Below are 25023 nucleotides of genomic sequence, written 5' to 3'. Positions count from 1 at the left end.
AGTGTCATGTGTGTGGCTCTTAATGCAATCCACATTAATTATTTTCTAATCCAGAATGTCAACTGTAGAAACAAAATATTATGATGTCCATTGTGCCTATCTTAGAATGTCAAATGTAGATTAAAAGACTTTCTGCAAAAATTGGTAGCTGAGTTTTCCTACTTAGAATTACTTGTGCTGTAACACTCCTGTTGTTAAATTTTGTTTTCTACAGAGTGGGAAAGAGAAGAACCTGATAAGGTGAAAGGTAAAGCGCCTTCACTCACTCGAGCGGAGAAGCCCGCGACGGAAGCTGGGAGGTTCCACGTGCAAACTCAGAATGCGGACAAGCCGGAAGAAGAGGCAGAAAGGCTCAAGACAGAAATGCTTCTGGCCAAACTGAACGAAATCAACAGAGAACTCCAAGACCCTCAGAACCTCAACCAGCCGCCTTTGCCTTTGCTCCCCAACTTTGACTTAAAGCTGCATTCCCCAGACAGAAGCCCCAAATCACACACACACTCTGAGTCTTCAGATAGATCCTTCAATGGACATCATTTGTCAGAAATGAACTTTTTAACTCCCAGAGGAGAAGGCCGGAGCCCAGGACCCATTCGGAGCCCGGCCCCTTCAGATGAGTTTTCATTTGGTAGCTATGTGCCTTCGTTTGCAAAAATGTCAGGGAAGGCAAATACACTTAGCCAAAAAAGCAGCCTTTTAGATTTCCAAAACAGCAGTTTGGAAAGCCTGAGTAAAGACAGTGTGGATTTAATTTTGAGAAAAGAGAAAAAAGCGAGCCTAATGGAGGAGCTGTTCGGCGCCAGCACCAGCACCAGCAGCACCACCGTTTCCACCAAGAGCGGAGACCCGCATTTTCTGACTGCCTGCAGGGGAGACTTGGACCCCCGTAATTTCCCCTCTGGGGATAAAAGCGGCAGAGTCCGGGAGCCTGACGATGAAGATGAAGACTTTTTCCTCGGCGAAGGAAGAAGCTGTCATCCCAACAGGCAGCGGCTGAAGCACACGAGCAATAAGCCATCGGTGGCAGCCGTTGACTCTGTTGATGAGGACATCGAAGAGGTTACACTCAGATGACTGGCTGGAGCACAGAGTATATATATTTATTTTTTAAATTGTAAATATTAAAGTATTTTAATACGGTATTTATTACAAAAATTTACATTTTTAACGATAAAATAGCGTTATTAGGGAGTAATTTTTAGCAGCTGAGCATGGCCCAATTAAGCAAATTGTACCATACCACATAGCCACGTTGCTAAGAATGCTTTTTTTGTTGTTGTTTTGAAATGAACCAAGAGGAGAGTTGTTGCCTTCTTTTTCTGCTTTCACAGCTGGTCTCACTTACTGAGCTGACCTTGTGGGAAGTTTTACTTCACTAGAATCTTTTTCATTTCCTACTTTTACCTCTATTTACTTTTGGTCAGATCTCACTGAGCCTAAGTATTGTTTTTCCACTGATGGTTAAATGGAAATTAAGGGTCTCCAGTGACGGCTCCAGATAGCATTGAGCAGTGGGACTTAGGAGCTGTGCCCTTGTCTGAGGTGACAAAGCCAAGCCACTCCTGAGTGGGGGTGACAACAACATTGGAACTACCTCTGGCAATACACCCACCCTGGGTGTTTGGGGTATTTACTAAGGTATGTACTGGTGTATTACTCCTGAGGAGACCGTCCTCCTCAGTTTCAGCCATGAAATTACTCACTGCTGCTCCACAGGCACTTGGGGGGCACGGAAGACATTTTTGCCTTAGATGGTGCCCCTCTGTGTGACTCCAGGAGGCTTGGGCACAGTGCTATTCCTCGATTTCTGTACACTCTGTATTCTGATGCAAGACTCCCTACCAGAATACAGGAAGTAGAAGAAATGTCAGCCAAACACAGAATGATTTTCAACTCAATTATGTTTCCAGAGTCCTAGTTTTGGAAATTTTAATACATAATCCTAAGATTTGAATTTGTGCTCAAACCCAGGAGACAGAAGTGTGATGCTCTTGGGCTTACAGGACTGATGTAGAAGCAACCATGGACAGAGGTGTTTAGAATCGGGGCACCTGCCAGGCCGACGAGACGCTAGAGTTTTCTGTAGAAAGGCAATTTCCTTCCACTTAGTTCAAGACAGACGCAGAGGCACGTGCTGAGTAGGCCTGGTCTGCTGGAGCAGTGACAGATCAGCCGAGGGGAACGCTGTGTGTAACTGAGTGATTTGTGATACTGTGTTCTTGATAAAACATTATGTAATGTTAATTTTGTTCATGGCTGCAAGTTTTCTACTGAAGTATTCTAATTTTTAAGGTTTTTAAAAAACTTTTCCAGAAAAAATTTATTCATTACATTAATTAGATTTATGCCTTTTTCTACCTGACAGTTTGTTTAACCCAACGAGCAAGGAATTACTAAAATTAAAACAAATTAAGTTAAAAGCTTAAAAGCATAATTTTTGGTATTAAAATTGGATATTAAAGTGTATAGAACTTAGAGAGCAAATCAGTTTTTTTTCTAAATGTCAAGTTAAATTTATTTGTACTCTGGATTCTTACTAATAAAAATTTAAAGCACACCATGACTCTATTTGAATGATCCTTTGTATTTACAAGATGTGCAGTGAAAGCAGGATCTGGAAGGTTCTTACCTCATCATTTGCCTTTATTTTGTTTGGCAGTTTCAGTTGAAGCACAGGAATTTGTACTAACTCAGGGCAGACAGTGTGGCAGTCTTCTCAGATAATTATAGTTCCAATTAATCTTTTCTACCTTAATGGCCATTATGATGGCGCATATCTCACATGGCAATAAAGAGAAGGTGCAGGAAGGGAGGAGTAAATTGAATGTAAACATCGGCCTGTTTGCTGACTAACCCACTATTTCTTGACCATCTTCATTTCCTATTCCAGGCTGGTGGTGTCCCTGGCTGGTTAGCACACAGGGAAGGTCCATATGGGTGTAAGTGGGTAAAACCCTGAGGTTGCTGATCTACCAAATGCCCAGTATATCATAAGCACTTGATAAACAGCTGCTGTTAAAGCTAATTATGCGTTCCATGGAATAGTTGAAAAAATGGAACAAAGATTCACACACACACACACACATACACACATACTGGGCACACAAGACATAAGCAGATAAAGCTTCTAAGCTCCCAATTCTAGATCATCAATACTAAAGATACTGTGTCTTTTCAGTACTATGAGCTCTTCTACAGAACAGCAGGAAAACAACTAGTGATGGATTTTCTCAAGACAGGTTTTGTGACATGAGGCAAGAGTCATGCCTCACAGCAATTAAAAGTCTGGATAATACTGGCTTACGGTTGCATCATCTAATTCACACCCCGTTACTGCCACTAACCTTTGCCTGTCTGCAGGACAGTGCTGTGGAGAGACCCTACCTTGTGGGACTTGCACACGTTCAACGAATTGATACACACGAATCCATGCTTAGAGCCAGGGCCACTCATGTCTTCCCTACTTTGCTGTTGTCATGGAAAAGGGATTAAGAAAGGGGAGAGCACGTTTTTTAAATGTCAGAGATGGCAGTTGCTGCTTTTGTATCCTTTGGCTTGTTTATGCCTCACAGAGGTTTGTCCTGAGTTGCTGGTATCTTGTATCAATCACTGCTCCTTTTATAGAATCGAGGCAAATAGAACACGCGTTACAGCGCGTACCAGATTTCAAAGGAGGAATATTGCACTACATAGTCACAGCGTAAGAAAGCAAACCAAACCAAACAAGCAAAAACCAGTTGTGCATTAGTGTGTCGGTACTCCACAAAAACAGCTTACAAAACACACTACTTCTGCTGCTCTTGCTTTCGGTAAGACACTAACTTGCCCTTCAAACTGGCACTATCTCCCTGTCTCCTACACACTGTCAGGAGTGTCACTGGCCCACGTATGCTGTGATATACCTGCTCTCTGTGCTGGTTGCCTTGTGCAGACAGGAGTGAACTCCCTGCTCTTACCCTGGTCAGAAAAGGTCAGGGTTTCTGCACAATGAGAAGGTATGGATCCACAGATGGAAGAATTTTAGACAGTTGCTGGCTGCTGGGGAAGGAGTTTGTCTGTCTGTTTGTTTGTTTGTTTGTTTGTTTGTTTTTTAAGAGTGTGATCTCTCAACTCTGGTGAGTTGATTTTGATGCGGTGGTTGGCCCAATCCAACACCCATGAGTATGTGGGCTGGAGTTGGTAATTTTTAGAAACGAAGTTGGGAGGGGTAGATCTGAGAGGAGTTGAGGGGAAGTGGAAGGATGAATGTGATCAAAATGCATTGTATATGTGTATTAAATTCTCAAAGGATAAAAAATAAACCTTTTCATTTAAAAATTATAATAGTTTATTTCTGACATGTGCCTTTATATACGTGAATATATTCAACCCGCCCCTAACACAATAAAAATTAGAGATAAGTCAAAACAGGATAAAAAAACATTTGACTTTGAGGTCAGGAAATAGGTTAGACTTGAGTGCTTGCAAATTACAGTTTTCAATAAATAATTTGTCTTTAAGTTCCCCATATGTGAAATGGGACTGATCACATCTTTACACGCTTATGGGAATCAGTTGAAGTGGTGTGTTTTTAGGAGAAGAAAATAGCAGAATGATGCACATCATAAGAAGGGCAGGATGTCTGTCTGCTCTGAACTTGAGATTCGTGCTTGGACTGGGGAGATGACTAAAAGATAAAGCAAAGTGGCTGTCTGCCTGTGGTCTCTGTGTTCAGGAGGGGGAGAGAAGGGACCTCTGGGGCAAGCTAGCTAGACAACCAAGTCAAATGATGAGCTCAGGTCTGGGGAAAGACCTTGCTTCAGTAGTTACAACAGACAGTGGTCAAGATAGACACCTTATGTCAGCCTGTGGCTTACACACACACACACACACACACACACACATACACGGGGGGGGAGCAAGGGAGGGAGGGGAGGGAGAGAGGAGGTATGTGGGTGCACAGTAAATATGAATTATGCACATACTATGCTCATACACAAACATCTCCATCCAAATATTTTTTTAATCAGTAGAGACTTGTCAATATGAACATTTAAAAAGCTAGCTGTGTTCTTGGCCATCTTCAACTGAAGTGACGACTCCTCCTTGTGACTCATGCAGAGGCTGCAGTCCTCTAGAGAAGGCATTTGCTGTTTCTGTGAGGGAGCAGCCGGTGGTTGTGGGAGAAGCACGTTTTCACAGAGGTTTACTTCACTGCTGAACTTAAGGAGAAACCAGGAGCCAAGACTCTCATGCTCTCTGAGTACAAAGTTTCTAGAGGAAGCCCCCCAGTCAGCAGTGTTGGGTGTCCCTGAATTCCAGGACTGAAGAGAACTGTGACTTCGGAATTGATTCTAGCTAGGTACACTTTTCTTACAATCTATTTATAAAACATTGTTAATGTCCGATTTTTACCCTGATATAGACAATCAGAGTTCATGTAAGATAGTTATGGATGCTGTCTTTCCTAGAAACATTCATATTTGTTTTTTCCTCCTTTAGAATTTCTTCTAAAAATCTTAATTAAATTCTTTATGAGTCTCTTCTAATCAATGTGATATGGGTAATATGTACTCTCCTACATATTAGGTGGGGAAGTGCCTTCAAATAATGAGTACAAACCAGTATGCCACTTAAGTTATTTCCAAAAGAGATGTAGAATCAATAGACCCCAAAAGCACCAACCAGGAAAACGGTGGTGTATTTCTGCCCCCGCAACTGCTGCAGCACTTGGAAGCTAGATAAAGATGCCTGGGGTAGATAGGTTACAAACCTACTGTGTAGAGACAGCATCAGAGCTCATCTGTATTTCAATGAGCCCTCCAGGGCATCCTGATACAGCTGAAGTAGGGAGAGCAAAGGAAAAGGGTGCTCTTTTATGTATAGGAATGGCCGTAGGTTTTGCAGACTCAAATCCAGCGCTGCGTGTTCCCTAGAAGCTGTGTTGAAGTGTGTGTGTGTGTGTGTGTGTGTGTGTGTGTGTGTGTGTGTGTGTGGTAATATACGTAGGGTGATGGTCCTGGCTTTTCTACTTTGAGACATACATAGTCCCTTTGTAGTGGTTAGCTATGCTAGCGGGCCTGGTGGCTTCTGGAGATTCCTCTGTGTCTGTCTCCCATAGGTCTCAGGGATTACAGATAATCCCATTACCGTGTACAGACTGTGTGTGGGTTCTGGGGATCCGAACTCAGATCACCAGGCTTATAAAGTACTGCTGAGTCATCTCCCCAGCCCTGCAATCATTATCTTTTCAATGGCTACAGCTAGTTGTGGTCTGTTACTGATGGTTTTCTGGCTAGTATGTCAGAAGGAAGAAAGAAGATTGTATTAAAAACAATGAATATCAGAAGAACTGGGCAGTTCACATGACATTTCTGTTACATCCTATGACCCTCAGATTTCCAGAAAAAGATAATTTGAAAATGCATAGTATTCTCTCAAAAAGGACTATTCAGTGGTTCAAGTTTGACATTCTGTGTGAACATACAGTTACTTTAGCAACTGGTCTCGAAGTTTTAAGCTTTTTGGAAGTTTAGAAACTAAAATTATCTAAAGGATCAGTCTATATTCAGGAGGTGATTTGAGTAAAAGTAAAATAGAACTAATTACGTGAAACCTTGTGCATTCTTTGGCTCCTGTGAATACATGTGTCATTTATGGTCAACATCCATTGGGTTTTTATAAATTGGGATTTTGTTTGCAATGCAAATCTCCACATCTTCCATTGGCTTCCTGGCTTACTACAAAGCCAAACAAACAAACCATTTCATCTTAAACAGACCTGTTTTGTGAAATTTTATATGGGATTTGTTATTGTAAAAAAATAAGGAACTGTATAAAACAAACAATCAAAAAAACTACTGACAATGGAGGTAACCGTGGTGACAGTAGAAGTAACTATTCCTGGTGATTCCTGATGTGTCCTAAGTATTTTCTCCGGGGCATAGGCTCCAGAAAATGTATGTTGGGCAGGCAGGTGAAATTGTAATACAGTTACAAGTTTTGAACATGTTTCTGTACTGTGGTTACCCCGTCCAACTTTTGTGTGGGGACTAGCAGTCTCTTAAGTAATTAACACATTGGTCTGGTCCCACATTGGACCCAGAACTTTGTTCACCTCTTTTCCTATTCTGTGTGCTCGGAAACATGCTCTAGTGACCTCACTGACTTTTGCGGCTCTCCTCTCTCGTCTTCCCCAGCCGTTCTCATTGCAGCTGCAGCTTAGCTTCTGTTTCTCTTTTTAAGCATCCTTTTGATTAACCAGAAAGTTTGATGGAGTCCAGCAGCATAATTAAACCCACGAGCAGTGTCAGTTGGGTGTTCCTTAGCTGCAGGCATGTTGCTAGGATACTCTTAAAGACACAATTCTCTTGATTAACTGCACACGCTAGATTGCCCAAGTAGCATTTTTATCATTCATAGAAATACAGGTCAGGTTGCATTTAAATTTATAGCAAGATGAGTGCTATCCAACTCTGAATGCTTTTAGCATCACAGAAATGTATTTAGGTATGCGCACAAAGAATGTGTCTGGAATAATAATTTGGTGCCTGAGAATTCGTCATCTATTTTAGGGAGAGCTCAGTGTCCACGAATTTGAAGCTGGAAGAATTCTGCATTTCAATCACTGTTGGGAGATTCCATCTCCATTGTGTGTGGAGCTCTGCAGAAATCCCACTGTGGTTGTTATGAGTATTATTGTTTACTGGTGTATTTGATTCCAAAATCTCATACAAATTGCAATCATAGTCCCTGGCTGATTTAGTGAAATAAAATCAAGAAGTTTAAAAGGAAAAACAGAAATTCCCCTATCGTAATTGAATTCATATGGACAGTTTTTTGGGTTTTTTTGAGATTAAGGACTGGCAAATAGCTTTATTTGGGTGGTGTTCTAACAATTATCTTATGACTAATAAATATGAAAATGTCAGTGTCTATTCCCTGCCTCTGATGTACTTGTTAATTTGTTTATTCATTTAACAGTGCTTTCAGGGCTTCTCTTGTATATAATGCAATCGTTAGAAGCCATAAGAGGAGTTTTGAATGTCACTATCACATCGATTTTCATTTTGGAACCATCAGTTCCATACTAATGCAGAAGATGGATTGCACAACTCAGGAATTGCAGATAAGATGCAATGAAAGAGTCCATGGGAATCCACTCCATAAATAAATAGTAGAGTTGTTTATGAGGCAGTATTGGCAGCTCTTGGTAATCTATCGGGTGGGGGAGGAAGAAGCCTGCAGTCACTAAGGAGGTGGCAGTGGCAGGAGCTGCCTTGAGCGCTATAAGAGGAACAGATTTGAGAGCAAGTGACAAGTAGCTTCATTTTAATTCACCTTTTTTGTCCATTTTGTTCAAGTTAAGATTGTTTACGTGACTGATGCTGGCCTTGAGTTCTTGACCGTCTTCCCCTGACTCTTCTTGTGCTGAGATCATAGCCATACACCATTATGCCTGGCTTCTAGCTCTTTCTTAAAGGTGTCAAGTTGTTTAACAAGTATACAAACACATGAGAGCAGCAGACAGAAGGTAAGTCTATAGCCAAGATGTTGATTTAGGGCTTTGTTACACATGGATGGCATTTATAGTCAGGGATCTGCACAAGGTTATGTAGTGTGCAAAACACATGTGTTGAAACAGGGTTGTACTAACACTGAAATAATTCTGTTCATGCTTCTGCCTTAAAATAGTTTCCTTAAAAATAATTTCTGATTTTTACTCAACGTTTCAAAAATATCTGAATTATACAGTTAATGAAGTCACACACGCTCATCTTCCCATCTATTAATAGGTGAGGAACTTGATTTTTAGAAAGGAAGGGCATTCTTTTTATTATGAAAAGACTTTGACCACTAATCGCTCGTCTCTGTTAAACTGAAGACAATTGAAATGGTTTCACTGTAGCTACTGCAGAAGCCAGCCATTGACAGATAGGCAAATAAGATGATGTCAACCTTTAGTTCTACCAGCCATTTGAAGAGCTGTTCTGAGCATCCACGCCTGTCTATTTTCTGACTTTGTGACTTGCTCTGGTGATCCTCATTTTCCTACCAGAGACCTCATTATTTCACCCTCTTGAAAAAAAACCTATTTGCCAAGGTAGTATAGTCTATGGTCCCTAAGTTAAGATGACAGGAAAAGACACACAGTCATTTCCTGTTCTTCTCCACAGTCCCCAATCTGAGTCACAAATGCCCCTATCCATAACTAAAGTCTTCCTGTTGATTTCCTAAGAATCCTTCCATAACATATGCAAATGAAAGCAATATGGATTTTTGTCTTTACTAAATAAAAAGTGTGTTTTGTACATTGTGATATACCTAGGCTTATTTTCACTCAGTCTCTTCCACAGCGTGGTGGTTGAGCTCATGGGTCTAAACAACTAACTCATTTATTTAACCAAACTCTGATTTCTTTTTTTAAATGTATTGTTTGAGAATTTCATGCATGCATGTAATGTATTTTGATCAGCTTCTCCTTCCTTCCCTCTTAAGTTCTCTCTTGACACCTGTAACCACGTTTTCCTAATGTGATGGAGGATGTCATGTGAAGATGGAGAAAGACTACCTGTATATCCATAAGCCAAGGGATCCTTAGAACTGCTAGGATCACCATGCGCAAGATAGGAGCCCAAGCAGATGCTTTTCAGGACCCCGGAGAGCGTGTGGCCATGCCAACACCTTGATTAAAACTTATAATCTGCACAACTATAAGGGCACACGTTTCTGTTGTCCTAAAGCCACTTCAGTTACAGAAGTCTGCTGAAGCAGCCCCAGGAAACCAATCTAATGAGCTTTTCCTATCATTACATAGACAGCATCTTCATTAAAAAGGATAAATCACGGCATTCCATGTATATACACATCCAGGGCTACTGCCAGTTCTCTCTGGATGGGAATTTGTACTGCTATTATGGATAATGGTTTACCAGTTGGCTATGTGCATCAGCCTCATGCTTGTCTGTGGGTCAGATTCCCAGGAGTGGAATGATCAGACAGAGGGACATCACTGGTTAACAGTTAATACAACACTGCCCTCCAGGATTGTATGCAGGCCGCACAACCAATAGCCTATGTTGTCTTTCGAATGGACATTTCATTACTGTGGGGAAACTTGTATTTTCCTGGCTCCAGCTCAGATGGTGGTTCTTTATTTTTTTCTGATATGGTGTTTAAGCACCATTCATTTCCCAATACCTGTTCGATGCCTGTGCAAATCCTTTCTGTTATCAGGTTGTTGATCTCTCCTTTGTGATATGCCTTAGGATACCCTCCTCCCCAATTTGAGACTGGAAAGATGGCTCAGAAGTCAAGAACTGTGCTGTGATCACAGAGAATTAGCACCCACATTGGAGGGCATGCCGCCAACTGTTCCTCCTCCTGGCCTCTTCGGGCCCTGCATGCAAGGAGTACACAAACATAAACTCAAAGAAAACAACCACAGACATAAAAGCACAAAACCCAACATAGAAATAAATGTAAATGCAATAAGACAAAAAAATCAGTTTATTCTCATCTTTTGATTTTGCCTTTTCCCCATCATATGTCCTTTTAAAAGTTTTATCTGTAATTTATTTTTAATCATTCTAGAATCAAAAGAATTCTGCCTCACATTCTACAGAATTTTATACACATATATTCTGGGATGATACAGCTTTAAAATTTCTAAATGGCTATCAAACTGTCCTGACACCATTTCTTTAAAGTCCATTTGAGGGCTTGGCTTGCTCTAGGTTCTAAGTTCAATTCTTAGCTTAACAACAAGAAGATCAAATTTAGGAGTTGGATTTGAAATCCAAACTTTTTTCCCTCAATATATGTTTTTATTTAAATTAGAAACATGAATGCTTCACATGTCAATCCCAGCTCCCTCTCCCACCCCTCCTCCCTTGTCCCTTCACCAGCCTCCCCAGCCCCCCACCCAATCCCCACATCATTCCCCCGGGAGGGTGAGGCCCTCCTTGGGGGGGATCTCCAAAGTCTGTCATTTCATCCAGGGCAGGACCTAGGCCCTTCCCCATGTGTTCAGGCTGAGAGAGCATCCCTCTATGTGGAATGGGCTCCCAAAGATCATTCATAAACCATGGTAAACACTGATTTACTACACAAGGCCCCAGTGATTTCTGTGAGGACACAGACACTACATTCATGGATTCTGGATCAGTCCCCTGTTGGCCTCTCAGGCATCAGTCTGGGGTTCAAGAGCTCCCCCCTTGTCCGGTCAGCTGTCTGTGGGTTCAGCATGGCCTTGACCCCTTTGTTCATCACTCCTCCAACTCTGTCACTAGGTTTCAGGAGTTCAGTTTAGTGTTTAGCTGTGGGTATCCGTCTCTGCTTCCATCAGTCACTGGATGAAGGTTCTAGGATGGCATATAGGTTAGTCATCAACCCTATCATCAAGGAGGACCTATTAATGTAGTCTCTCCACTATTACTTAGTTTGCCAGTTGGTGTTATCCTTGTAGATCTCACTAGTGTCAGCTCTCTCCTCAAGCCTATAATGACTCAATCTATTATGGTATCTCTCATCCAGGTCTCCTCTATTCTTACCTCGACTCAACCTTCCTGATCCCTCATGCCTTCTTATCCTCCTCTCTTATCCCCCTCTCTTTTTCCTGGCTCCCTCTCCTCTCTCCCGATGTTCCCAATATGCTCAAGAGATCTTGCCTCATCCCACTTCTCTGGGGTATCATGCATCTCTCTTGGGAAACTCCCTGTTTCCCAGACACACTGGCACTGGGATTGTAGGCTGACACTCCCCTGATTCATATCTAAAATCCATATATGAGTGAGTACATACCATGTTTGTCTTTTTGTGACTGAGTTACCTCACTCAGGATGGTTTCTTCTAGTGTCATCCATTTGCCTGCAAATTTCAAGATCCCATTTTTTTCCACTGAGTAGTACTCCATTGTGTAAATGTACCACATTTTCTCTATTCACTCTTCAGTTGTGGGACATCCAGGTTGCTTCCAAGATCTAGCTATTACATATAATACTGCTATGAACATAGCTGAACAGATGTCCTTGTTGTGTGAATGGGCATCTTTTGGGTATATGCCTAAGAGTGGAATTGCTGGGTCTTGTGGTAGACTGAGTCCCATTTTCCTGAGGAATCTCCATACTGATTTCCACAGTGGCTGTAAAGTTGGACTCCCACCAGCAGTGGAGGAGTGTTTCCCTTTCTCCACAACCTCTCCAGCATAAATTTTCATTGGTGTTTTTGATTTTAGCCATTCTGACAGGAGTAAGATGGTATCTCAGAGTTATTTTGATTTGCTTTTCCCTAATGGTTAAGGATGTTGAGCACTTTCTCGTGTCTCTCAGTCATTTTACATTCCTCTATTGAGAATTCTCTATTTAGTTCAGTCCCCCACTTTTTAATTGGATCCTTTGGTGTTTTGGAGACTTGCTTATTGAGTTCTTTGTAAATATTGGAGATCAGCCCACTGTCAGATGTGGAGTTAGTGAATATCTTTTCCCAATCTGCGGGGTGCCTTTTTGTCTTGCTGACTGTATCCTTTGCCTACAGAAGCTTCTCTGTTTCAGGAGGTCCCATTTATTAATTGTTGACCTCAGTGTTTGTGCTACTGGTGTTATGTTCAGGAAGCAGTCTCCTGTACCAATTCATTCAAGGGTACCTCCCACTTTTTCTTCTAACAGGTTCAGTGTGGCTGGATTTATGTTGAGGTCTTTGATCCATTTAGGCTTAAATTTTGTGCATGACAATAGACATGAATCTATCTGCAGTCTTCTACATGCCAATATCCAGTTATGCCAGAACCATTTGTTGAAGATGCTATCTTTTTTCCATTGTATAATTTTAGCTTCTTTGTCGAAAATCAGGTGTTCATAGGTTTGTGGATTAATCTCAGGGTTTTCAATTCGATTCCATTGGTCTACCTGTCTGTTTTTGTGCCAATACCAAGCTGTTTTCAGGACTATAGCTGTATAATAGAGCTTTAACTTAGGGATGGTGATGCCTCCAGACGTTGCTTTGTTGAGCAGGGTTATCTTGGCTATCCTGAGTTTTTTGTTTTTCCATATAAAGCTGAGAATTGTTCTTTCAAGGTCTGTGAAGAATTGTGGTGGGATTTTGATGGGGATTGCATTGAGTATGTAGATTGCTTTTGGCAGGATTGCCATTTTTACTACATTGATCCTACCTATCCAAGAGCATGGGCGATCTTTCCATTTCCTGGTGTCTTCTTTAATTTCATTCTTTAAAGACTCAAAGTTCCTTCAAAGGTCTTTCACTTGTTTGGTTAGCATTACCCCCAGGTATTTTATGCTGTTTGTGGCAATTGTAAAGGATGATGTTTCTCTGATTTCTTTCTCGGCCCTTTTGTCATCTGTATATAGTAGGGCTACTGATTTTCTTGAGTTGATCTTGTATCCTGCCACTTAGCTGTAGGTGTTTATCAGCTGTTAGAGTTCCCTGGTAGAGTTTTTTGGGTCACTTATGTAAACTATCATATCATCTACAAATAGTGAAAGTTTTACCTCTTCCTTTCCAATTTGTATCCCCTTAATCTCCTTTTGTGTCTTATTGCTCTAGCTAGAACTTCCAGTACAGTATTGAAGAGGTATGGGGAGAGGGGACAGCCTTACCTTGTTCCTGATCTTAGAGGAATTGCCTTGAGTTTCTCTCCATTCAGTTTGATGTTGGCTGTTGGTTTGCTGTATATAGCTTTTATGATGTTTATGTATGTTCCTGTCATCCCGGATCTCTCCAAGACCTTTATCATGAAGGGGTGTTGGATTTTATCAAAGGCTTTTTCAGCATCTAGTGAGATGATCATGTGATTTTTGTTTCTCAGTTTGTTTATATGGTGGGTTACATTGATGGACTTTCGTATGTTGAACCATCCATGCATCTCTGGAATGAAGCCTACTTGTTCATGGTGGATAAGTTTTCTGATGTGTTCTTGGATCCGATTTGGATCCATTATTGAGTATTTTTGCATCAATGTTCATGAGGGATATTGGTCTGAAGTTCTCTTTCTTAGTTGTGCCTTTGTGTGGCTTGGGTATCAATGTTATTGAAGCCCCATAAAAAGAGTTTGGCAAAGATCCTTATGCTTCTATTGCATGGAATACTTTGAGTAGAATTGGTATAACCTGTTCTTTGAATTTCTGGTAAAATACTGCACTGAAGCCATCTGGCCCTGGGCTTTTTTTTTTTTTTTGGTTGGAAGATTTTTGATGACTGCTTCTATTTTCTTGGGTGTTATAGGACTATTTAAATTGCTTATCTGTTCTTGATTTAATTTTGGTAAGTGATATTTATCCAGAAAATTGACCATTTCCTTTAAATTTTCAAATTTTGTGGAGTACAGCTTTTCAAAATATGACCTGATGATTCTCTGGATTTCCTCACTGTCCATTTTTATGTCTCCCTTTTCATTTCTGGTTTTGTTAATTTGCATGTTCATACTCTGCCATTTGGTAAGTTTGGAAAAAGGTTTGTCTATCTTGTTGAAGAACCAACTCTTTGTTACATTGATTCTTTGTATCATTTTCCTAGTTTCTACTTTATTGATTTCAGCCCTCAATTTAATTATTTCTTGGCGTCTGCTCCTCTGAGGTGAGTTTGCTTCCTTTTGTTCTAGAGCTTTTATTTGTGCTGTTAATTCTCTAGTGTGATTATTCTCTAGTTTCTTCATGTGGGCACTTAGTGCTATGAACTTTCCTCTTAGCACTGCTTTCAAAGTGTCCTATAAGTTTGGGTATGTTGTGTCTTCATTCTAATTGAATTCTAGGAAGTCTTTAATTTCTTTTTTATTTCTTCTTTGACCCAGGAATGGTGCAATTGTGTATTATTCAATTTCCATGAGTTTGCAGGGTTTCTGCGATTTTTGTATTGTTGAATTCTAACTTTAAGGCATGATGGTCTGATAAGATACATGGAGTCATTCCAATTTTTTTGTTGAGGTTTGCTATGTTGCCAAGTACGTGGCTGATTTTTGAGAAGGTTCCATGTGGAGCTGAGAAGAAGGTATATTCTTTTGTGTTTGGATAGGGTATTTTATAGATGTCTGTTAAACCCAAATGGGTCATAACTTCTATTAGGTCCTTCCTATCCTTGTTAAGTTTCTGTCTTGTGGTCCTGTCTATTGGTGAGAATGGGGTGTTGCAGTCTCCCACTCCAAGTGAGTGAGGTTTTATATGTGCTTTGAGTGTTAGTAATGTTTCTTTTACGAATGTGGATGGCTTTGTATTTGGAGCATAGATGGTCAGAATTGAGATTTCATCTTGGTTGATTTCTCCTGTGATGAGTATGAGGTGACCTCCTTCATCTCTTTTGATTGATTTTAGTTTAAAGTCTAATTTGATAAATATTAGGATTGCTACCCCCATTTGTTTCTTAGGTCCATTTGATTGGAAAATCTTTTCCCAACTCTTAACTTTGAAATAACGTCTGTCTTTGAAGCTGAGGTGTGTTTCTTGTATGCAGCAGAAGGATGGATTCTGTCCATTCTGTTAACCTGTGTCTTTTATGGGTGAGTTAAGACCATTAATACTGAGGGAAATTAGTGACCATTGATAGCTCATTCTTGTTTGTTTTGGAATGGTTGTTATTGGTGGAATCGTGTGTGGATTTCCACCACTTTTTCTTTTGCCTGTTGGTAAAGTGGGATTATCTATTGCCTATGTTTTTCTGGTTGTAGTCAACTTACTTGGGTTAGAGTTTTACTTCCAGAATTTTCTGTAGGGCTGGGTTAGTAGATATGTATTGTTTAAATCTGGTTTTGTCATGAAATATCTTGTTTTCTCCATCTATATTGATTGAAAGCTTTGTTGGGTATAGCATTATTGGCTGGCATCTGTGGTCTCTTAATGTTGGTAGAATATCTATCCAGGACCTTCTGGCTTTCATAGTTTTCATGGAGAAGTCAGGTGAAATTCTGATAGGTTTTCCTTTATATGTAACTTAGCCTTTTTCCCTAGATGCTTTTAATATTCTTTATTTTGTATGTTTGGGGTCTTTATTATGTATCGAGGGGATTTTTGGGGGGTCCACTCTATTTGGTGTTCTGTAAGCTTCTTACACCTTCATTGGCATGTCTTTCTTTAGGTTGGGAAAGTTTTCTTCTATTATTTTGTTGAATATGTTTTCTGGCCCTTTAAGATGGGTTTCTTCACCTTCTTCTATACCTATTATTCTTAAGTTTGGTCTTTTCACGGTGTTCCATATTTCCTGGATATTTTGTGTTAGGGATTTACTGGACTTAAATTTTTCTTTGGTCAATGAATCTAATTCTCCTAGTGTATTTTCAACACCTGAGATTCTCTCTTCCATCTCTTGTATTCTGTTGGTTATGCTTGCATCTGTAGTACCTGACCATTTTCCCAGGTTTTCTATTTCCAGCATTCCTTCAGACTGTGTTTTTTATTATTTCTATTTCAGATTTCAGCCCTTGCACTATTTGAATTGTTTTTTTTTTTGCAACTTTTGCTTTGTCTTTTGTTCCATTTCTTGCATTTTTTGGATTGTTTTTTATTCCATCTCTTTAAGGGATTTTCTCATATCCTCTTTGAGGGCCTCTATCATTTCCATGAAGTTGTTTTTATGTCATTCTCTTATGGTTCATTTGTGTTGGGGTGTTCCAGTCTTGTTGGTGTAGGGTCTCTGGACTCTGGTGGTGTCATATTGGTTTTTCTGTTGCTCCTTGTTTTTTTTTTTTTACATTGTCTCCTTCCCATCCATTCTTGCAGTGGGTTCCAGAGGGTGCCTCTTCCTCTCCTGGTGGGTGTGGGACCAGGGTTCCCTTCTGGTGAGTGTAGTCAAGTCCACTGTTCTGGTAGCTGTCCACTTCCTGGTCTCATGGGTGGAGAAATGAACTAGGATGCTGGGGTGCTTTGGATCCCACTGGGATGGATGGGAGCCCCAGTGGTATACCCCAGGCACAGGAGTGTGGCCTGGAGATAGGTCCCAATATTCTTAGTCATGTGGATGGAGCAGGAGACTAGAATGCTGGGGTGTGTTTGCTCCTGCCTCTGGAATGGAAGCCACTGTGGCAGTCCCCAAGCACAGGCATCTGGTCTAGTCCTAGTTCCTGAAATCCCAACTTTTAAAGTATAATATTTATTAGTTATTTGAGAATTTCAACATTGCATTTTGAAATTCCATCTTGATAACATACTAAATAATTATACACAATAGGACCTATTTCGGATTCCAGTTCTCTTTGCTTGCCTATTCACGTGCCAATTATTACCCCATTGCTATTGGAAACCATGAAATTTATTAATTTATTTTAACAAGTCTCTCACTGTTTACATAAACATTTTTTACTTTACAGACTTGGAGTTTGTTTTTGTTTTCAAAACAGTCTTTATATGGGTCTCAGACTGATCCAGAACTTGTAATCCTAATGTCTCCACCTCCCAAGTGCTGGTATTACAGGCATTCATCCCTATGCCTGGCAACAACTTATGTTTTCCCTCCTCAGCTAGGGCTCAAACCTAGGACCTTGTTCATGCTAGGCAGACAATCAAACTAATTTACAACCCAGGCTTAGAAAAACGTGGTTAGCTTAAAAAAGAGAACTTTAGAGATGGTGATATTTTTTAATTTTATTTAAAAAGTGTGTGTGTGTGTGTGTGTGTGTGTGTGTGTGTGTGTGTGTGTGTGTACCACATGTGTGCAGTATCCCCGAAGGCCAGAAGAGAGTGTCTGATCTCCTGGAACTGGAGTTGCAGTGGATTGTGAGCCACCATGTGGGTGTTGCAATGGAACCGAGATCATCTGGAAGAGCAGCCAGTGCTCTTAACTGCTCATCCATCTTTCCAGCCCCTAGGATATTTTTATTAAGGCAATATTGATACTTCTGTAATGCCACCCTGTGTATGTGAGACTATTGTCTGTGTTCTGTTTAGTTCTTCTATAAACTTCAGTGATGTTCTTAGGTTTTGTTGGATTACTTTTGCATAGTCTTTACACATTTCTCAGTAAGTTTATTCTCAGTTCTGCTGAGGTTGAGTCCCAGGGCTCTACCACAGAGTTGTATTCCCAGGTCCAACATTGTTTTCACCACTACTGAAACACATCGTTTTCCTCCTTTGTATCTTTTATGTGATTACTGCTTATATATGTAAAAACTAATTTCTGAGGTTTGAGTGCATATAAACATTTTGATAATGATGATTCTAACGCCTCATTCCCATATGACATCACTTTCATTTTTCTTTTTTCCCCTCAATATCTGTTTTTATTTAAATTAGAAATATGAATGCTTCACATGTCAATCCCAGCTCCCTCTCCCACCCCTTCCTCCCTTGTCCTTCCACCAGCCCCCTCTCCAGCCCTCCACCCAATGCCCATATCATTTCCCAGGGAGGGTGAGGCCCTCCTTGGTGGGATCTCCAGAGTCTATCATTTCATCCAGGGCCCTTCCCCATGTGTCCAGGCTGAGAGAGCATCCCTCCATGTGGAATGGGCTCCCAAAGTTCATTTGTATGCCATGGTAAACACTGATCTCCTACACAAGGCCCCAGAGATTTCCTCACTGACAATGCATTCATGAAGTCTGGATCAGTCCCCTGTTGGCCTCTCAGCCATCAGTTTGGGGTTCAAGAGATCCCCCTTGTCCAGTCAATTGTCTTTGTGGGTTTCACCAACATGGTCTTGACCCCTTTGCTCATCACTCCTCCATCTCTGTCACTGGGTTCCAGCAGTTCAGTTCAGTGTTTAGCTGTGGGTATCCGTCTCTACTTCCATCAGTCACTGAATAAAGGTTCTAGGATGACTTATAAGGTAGTCATCAAACTTATCATCAAGGAGGGGCTATTAATGTAGTCTTTCCACTATTGCTTAGTTTGCCAGTTGGTATTATCCTTGTAGATCTCTGGAAATCTCACTAGTGTCAGCTATCTCCTCAAACCTATAATGACTCCATCTATTATGGTATCTCTCATCCTGCTCTCCTCTATTCTTACTTCAACTCAACCTTCCTTCTTCTCTCCTCCTCTTATCCCCCTCTCTTTTTCCTGGTCTCTCCCCTCCCCCGATGTTCCCAATCTGCTCAGGAGATCTTGCCTCATTCCACTTCTCTGGGGTATCATGCATCTCTCTTGGGAACCTCCCTGTTTCCCAGACTCACTGGCACTGGGATTGTAGGCTGGCACTCCCTTGCTCTGTGTCTAAATCTATATATGAATGAGTACATACCATATTTGTCTTTTTGTGACTGGGTTACATCACTCAGGATGGTTTCTTCTAGTGTCTTCCATTTGCCTGCAAATTTCAAATTTCAAGATTCCATTGTTTTTTTTTCCGCTAAGTAGTACTCCATTGTGTAAATGTACCACATTTTCTCTATCCACTCTTCAGTTATGGGGCATCTAGGTTGCTTCCAGGGTCTGGCTATTACATATAATGCTGCTATGAACATAGTTGAACAGACATCTTTGTTGTGTGAATGGGCATCTTTTGGGTATATGCCCAAGAGTGGAATTGCTGGGTCTTGTGGTAGACTGAGTTGCTTTCACTTTTCTTGGTGACTGCATTAGCTTCTTCCCCCAGCAACTTGAAACAATGCTGTCAGTAACCGAATCATGCATAGTTTGGGGGTGCATGAATTGTTTTCTCTTTAAATGTGGCTCTGACTTTGGGGCTGAGATAGATTCAATTTTCCTCATGTTATATAGATACATATATTTTCTCATTTTACTTAAGATTTTTAAGAGCAGTTGTCCAGTTGTTTTTCAAGTGCTTTTTTTTGTGACTAGCAATACAATTATGTACTTGTTCACTCAGGACTAATGTGGTGGATTGTATTAATAAGAGTGGTTTCCATTTCTATTGTGACTACAGTAATTTTTACTTTATACAATATGCTGAAGTGTTATTTGATGCATAAAAGATTTATAATTGTATCCTCACTGTGAATTGGGCCATTAGCTTTAAGAATATCTTTATTTTTATGGATCATTTATTCTTTGAGGATTGAATTTCACCTTTCCTATTAAGATCTCGATCCTGTGTTTGTTGTCAAGTAGATTTGCATCCCATTTATTTTTAGCCTTGTTTAGTGATCCAGCCTCAAAACCACTTTCAATGTATAAATTAAGTTACTTGACATTTATGCTATTTGGGTAAATTTGATTTTTGTTCTACACTGTTGTTTTATATACTCTGGTGTCAGCAGTTTAGAAAAATATTTTTCCATTATATGGAATTTTCTTAGCCTATATATATATATATACCTTTTGCTATTAAGAAAGGCTTACTTTTTTCCCCCTCTATTCCTTTAAATAGTGTTTATATAGTTCCATAACCAGGGCATTAACAATTACCATGATTCCTTTCCCTGTGCACTCTACACCAACAAAAGACTGTGGTTGGCATTATCTTTCTTATTCTTTGTATTATTAAATATTATATGTTTCTGCTTCTTGGCTCATCAATTTTAAATGATGTCTTTCAACTTTAAACTTCACAGATGAGGCTGTGAATTTCTTCTCTTCCCAGCTGTATTCATTTTATAATGTCCGTGCTATCAGAACATAAAACCATTTGCATTCTCTCTTACACCCTGTTCTGCATTGGTGCTACTCTTCTGTTAAATATTTTCAGGTTCAGAAAGCTAGCCTTCTGCAGCAATGTTCACTGTCCTCTTTCAGTTACTGGAATAGGTTCATTTCTCCACACTAAGGTACTCATTGCCATTTGACTCCAGAATTAAGTTCTAGACAGACTCAGAGGGTCAGCTTTCTAGGACCATATTGACTTAATTGATGTTTCTGGAACATAGAAAAAGTGAGCTCAATACAGAACCTTGTGGAAGGGTTTCCAGCAAGCATGGATGAGATACCATGGAGAATAAATGGAAAAAGAGAGCTCAACACATTCCTTCATTGGTGAATTGATATTCGTTGGGATTACATGGTTCTTGGTGTCGTGGGGATACTCCAAAGATAGTACTAAATGTTTTTGAAATTGTCAAAGGGAAGTATTCTCTCCACTGATCATCATCCTAATTGGTTGAGGTTGTTAGTTTTCTCGCTCTTCTAGGTTGAGAGAGTGTGAGCACTGAGTACTATTCACCACTCGGGTGAGCTGCTACCTACAGAAACAGACTGTAGTCTACATGGAAGGACATGCCACAGAGAAGGTGGCTGAGGGCAGGCTAAAGGAAGGGGATGCAAGATGGTATACAGGAAGCATCGGATGCAGTGTAACCCCTGAAACTCTGGTTTAAACTCTGTCTTTGACTAGAGGGTTAGAGTTACTTGATATTTCTGATCAATTTTAGCTTTTAGTGTACTGTTTTGTGCATTGCTAATTTTCTATTTTATTTTTACTGACAGAGCTGGAGGTAAACACCCACTTTATTGGAAATCCTGGAGCCAGCAGAAAAAACCCTTTGTTTTAATCCTAACCATGCTTAACAGAATAAAGACTCATGTAGTCAGAAAAAGAGATATACAGTAAAGACAGATTCAGAGGGGAAACCCCTCTAAATGGTTTACAGTGTGTTAAAAAATATATGTAGGCTTGGGAAAGAAAAGAAAAAGGATTGAGAAAACCCTTAAAAAATCTGGACAGTGGTGGTGCATGCCTTTAATCCCAGCACTCTGGAGGCAGAGGCAGGTGGATTTCTGTGATTTCAAAGCCAGTGTGGTCTACAGAATGATTTACAGGACAGTCAAAAATACACAGAGAGTCTGGTATACTGTATGTTATTGTGCTGAATTTGCATTGTTTGATTCCTGAGGAAGGAGCAACAGCTGCTAACGACATTTGATTATAAATGTTGCCTTGACTTCAAATTTTAAGCCTAAGGACATGCTACTTTGGAAAAGAGGTTCTGCTTTTGTTTCCACAGAAGGTGAAAAGCTGTGGATTCCTTCCATACTAGCATGGTTTGATCAAACAAGACTACCTAAAGCAGTTACCCAGGTGATGTGACATCCAAAACAGCTGAGACAATGCAGCCTCAGACTACTACAGCCAAGATTTTGTCATGGTTCTGGGTTTTTGCAGAATCCCCTTGGGATTGACAGTGCCCCCAAACAGCAGGAAGCAGTTTGGAGAAAACTACACCCAAATTCGCAAATATTGTTTATAAATGTTTGTTTCATTTAAACAGGGTTGGTTATAAATGGTTAATAATGACAGTCAATCACTTTCTAAATGAAAAAAGGGAATATGATATAGAAATGAATACTTTGCATTGGTAAGGATTTTGGTTTATTGATACAAATTTAAGGTCAATTTTTATACGTATATTTCTCCTCTTGTTTAGGTATTTTGTTTATATAGCTCATTAAAATGTAATGTGCAATTAAATACTGATTATAGATAGTCACTTATAATAGTCAAAACTTATGTTAGTTAGGTTTTCTAAATATACAGATATATTTCAAATGGGTAGGTATTCTTCAAAACCTTTCAAAGACCTACAGAATACAAAATTTAAAATGGTTTATTAGGGTTTTTCATGATAACTGCTCCTGACAACACCAATTATGTGAGAGAGAAAGATAAGTTTGCTTTCAACATGGCAGGGATAGCCATTTAGACAAGAAACTGCTCTTGCCTGCACTTATTGAAAGCATGCTGTCCAAACTAGACAAGCAGGTTACAGAGAAAAGTGACTGCTGAATTTTCCAAAGGACAGGATGGTCCTTCAAATTTCCTGCTTCATCAAAAAGTCTGCCAGACATTCTGGACCCATAGGCTAAAGAGGGATGCCCCAACATTACATAGGAACTTTGTATGACTTTCCAGGCAGCGAGTTGTCTCTATCAATTCTAGAGTTTATATATTATCCTTCTGGGGTCTTTGATGGAGTTGAAGACAGATAGTTATGGTTATGGTTTTCCTTAGTTGTAATCACAAAGACAGGATAAACGATAGAATATTTTCTCTAAATTTTGCCAAATGTTAGTGAATTAAATATTGTTAACTATAATTCTTTGGTAACTGTTTTATTATATATAATTTTACTGTGTTTTTATTTAGACAGAAAAAGAGGAGATTATGGGGGCTGTCCTTCTGTATGCTGTGAATATGTGTTTCTCTTATTGGTTGATGAATAAAGATGTTTCAGCCAATTAGCAGGCAGGATTTAGCCAGGTGGGGAATATGCACAGGGATAGAGAAAAGTAATAGGCAGAACCAAAGAGACACCATGTAGCTACTGAGAAAGCAAGAAACCACAGGAATCACCAGTAAGCCAAGACCACGTGGAGATACACAGATTAATAGAAATGGGTTAATAATTAAGAAAGAACTAGCCAATAAGAAGTCTGAGTCATTGGCCAAACAGTTTATAATTAACATAAGCCTCTGCATGTTTATTTGGGACTAAGTGGTTGTGGCACTGGGTGTTACAGAAACTTCTGTCAACAGAACTGTATTGGCTTTATTGCTTATAAAATTTTATTCTATATTGTCTTCTCTTTTAAATTTTTAATAGCTTGTTTGTGATGTCTCATGTATTTTCTTAGTAAGTTATATAGACAGTATCTTTCTTCCTCAAAGCTAAATAGACTAACATTTGTCAAATACTGACTGCGATTCTGAAGCAATTTGGCAAACTGTAGGGTAAACAACACTAAACACATTTCTTTATTGCAAGCCCCTGTGAGTCCGTATTGTGTAATTATGGATTATGAATCTTAGAAACATGCATCACTTCCCAAACTTGAACCAATCCAGTTCTCTTGTTATTTAGTGTTATAGACAACGATTGCACTCACATTCTCCTCTTTTAGTAATTTGTTCGTTTGTCTCGATTTCATTTGTGAGGGAAGTGAAAGCATCTATGAGATTCATTTACGACAGGCCTCCCATTTGTCTTGGTACTCTGTTTCATGATGGAGTTTGGTGTGTGAAACAGAATCCATTCTTGATACTTGACACAGAAAGAATTTGATAAAGTGACCCTGGAGCTTGTGAAGACAGAACTGGAGGACTCTGTAGAGTGGGCTAATAGAAATGGTTTCCAGAACACTGGAGGACTGAACTACCCCTCTGCCAATGCAGGCCACCTGACTCCAGGAATACATCACCACAGCTACAATGCAGGACATGAGGCCCAGCAAGAAAGTTGCTGCCACTCCAAATGTGGAACGCAGGAGTTGTCCACCCAGCAGTCAGAAACTGTATTTGGGATTCCCTGTAATCCCAAATGGAAGGAAGATGTCCTCCATATCCCAAGGTCACAATGGATTCTCTGTCTGAATATCATTCTCAGGTTTCTAGGCTTTTGTGCTCAGGATAACATTCGGTCTCCTGGACAGACACTCTGTCTGTGGAGTGACTTCCATAGTCACCCATCAGAATCCAGGATGTTCAAACTCCTCTCAGGAATCATCAACTTTCTTTCCTCAAATCGTTCCAAAGGTAGTAGTGACAGTTCATAGCCAGCAGAAGCAACTGGAGACATGTTTGCATCACCTGTCACTCAAGTGATGCTGCCCTTCACTAGTGACATCCAGCAGGTTTTGATGTTTTCATTTTCTTTCAATAAGGATCTCCAGAGAATTGTACAAGGGGCCAGCTGAAATCCCTCCTATTAGGTGACCTAGAATAAACTTTGCTCGTTAAAACAGTCAATTCTGTACCTGCTGGACATCCAAATCTGCCAATTCTTCGAACACGCAATGTGTGACCTCACAGCATGGTAAGGAATGAGCCCGCATTTGCATGTCATGATGGGATTTCCTGCATGAATATCTGTGACTGTACCTGGCTACAGCCCCTAGTCTTCTCTGTTCAGGGATGTGCACTGTTTTGCGATTATATCCAGTGCTCGCTTGCTGAAAGCAATGAACTTTTCTTTGCTTCATTATTTTCTAGTTGTACCCATGAGCTTTGCATCTACAAAAGAGAGAACTTGTATATGGGTTGTTTCTCTGCCCCCAGAGATTGATCCTGAAATGGGTAAGACTAGAAGTAATTTTCAGGTTGTGATTTCTTTCTGGTTATCAGAAGATCTGGAGCTGGTCTTAACCATGGATGCTTGGTGCAGAGGCTCATGTCAGTAGACTCTTAGTGACTATGGATTCTCTTTGTGTGTGTGTGGTG

The 25023-nt window shown here is 40.1% G+C and overlaps 1 protein-coding gene and 1 long non-coding RNA gene across 3 annotated transcripts in view; one reads left to right on the top strand and one right to left on the bottom strand.

Moving 5' to 3' along the window:
- The window catches only part of Lca5 (lebercilin LCA5), a 40674-nt gene extending 38117 nt beyond the window's left edge, over positions 1 to 2557 (top strand). For both annotated transcript variants that reach the window (XM_005073690.4, XM_040740034.1), the window contains one exon: positions 215 to 2557. In XM_005073690.4, the coding sequence (XP_005073747.1) occupies positions 215 to 1074 (860 nt within the window). In that variant the 3' untranslated portion in view covers positions 1075 to 2557. The remainder of the gene's footprint in view (positions 1 to 214) is intronic.
- A 20688-nt stretch (positions 2558 to 23245) lies between these two features.
- Positions 23246 to 25023, bottom strand: part of LOC121137602 — a 34644-nt gene continuing 32866 nt past the window's right edge. The window contains exon 3 of the long non-coding RNA XR_005874900.1: positions 23246 to 24520. This is a non-coding gene — a long non-coding RNA (uncharacterized LOC121137602). The remainder of the gene's footprint in view (positions 24521 to 25023) is intronic.

Source organism: Mesocricetus auratus, unplaced genomic scaffold (genome assembly GCF_017639785.1).
Source record: "Mesocricetus auratus isolate SY011 unplaced genomic scaffold, BCM_Maur_2.0 Super-Scaffold_100691, whole genome shotgun sequence".
Taxonomy (NCBI): domain Eukaryota; kingdom Metazoa; phylum Chordata; class Mammalia; order Rodentia; family Cricetidae; genus Mesocricetus; species Mesocricetus auratus.
This window is presented reverse-complemented; position numbering and strand designations above follow the sequence as displayed.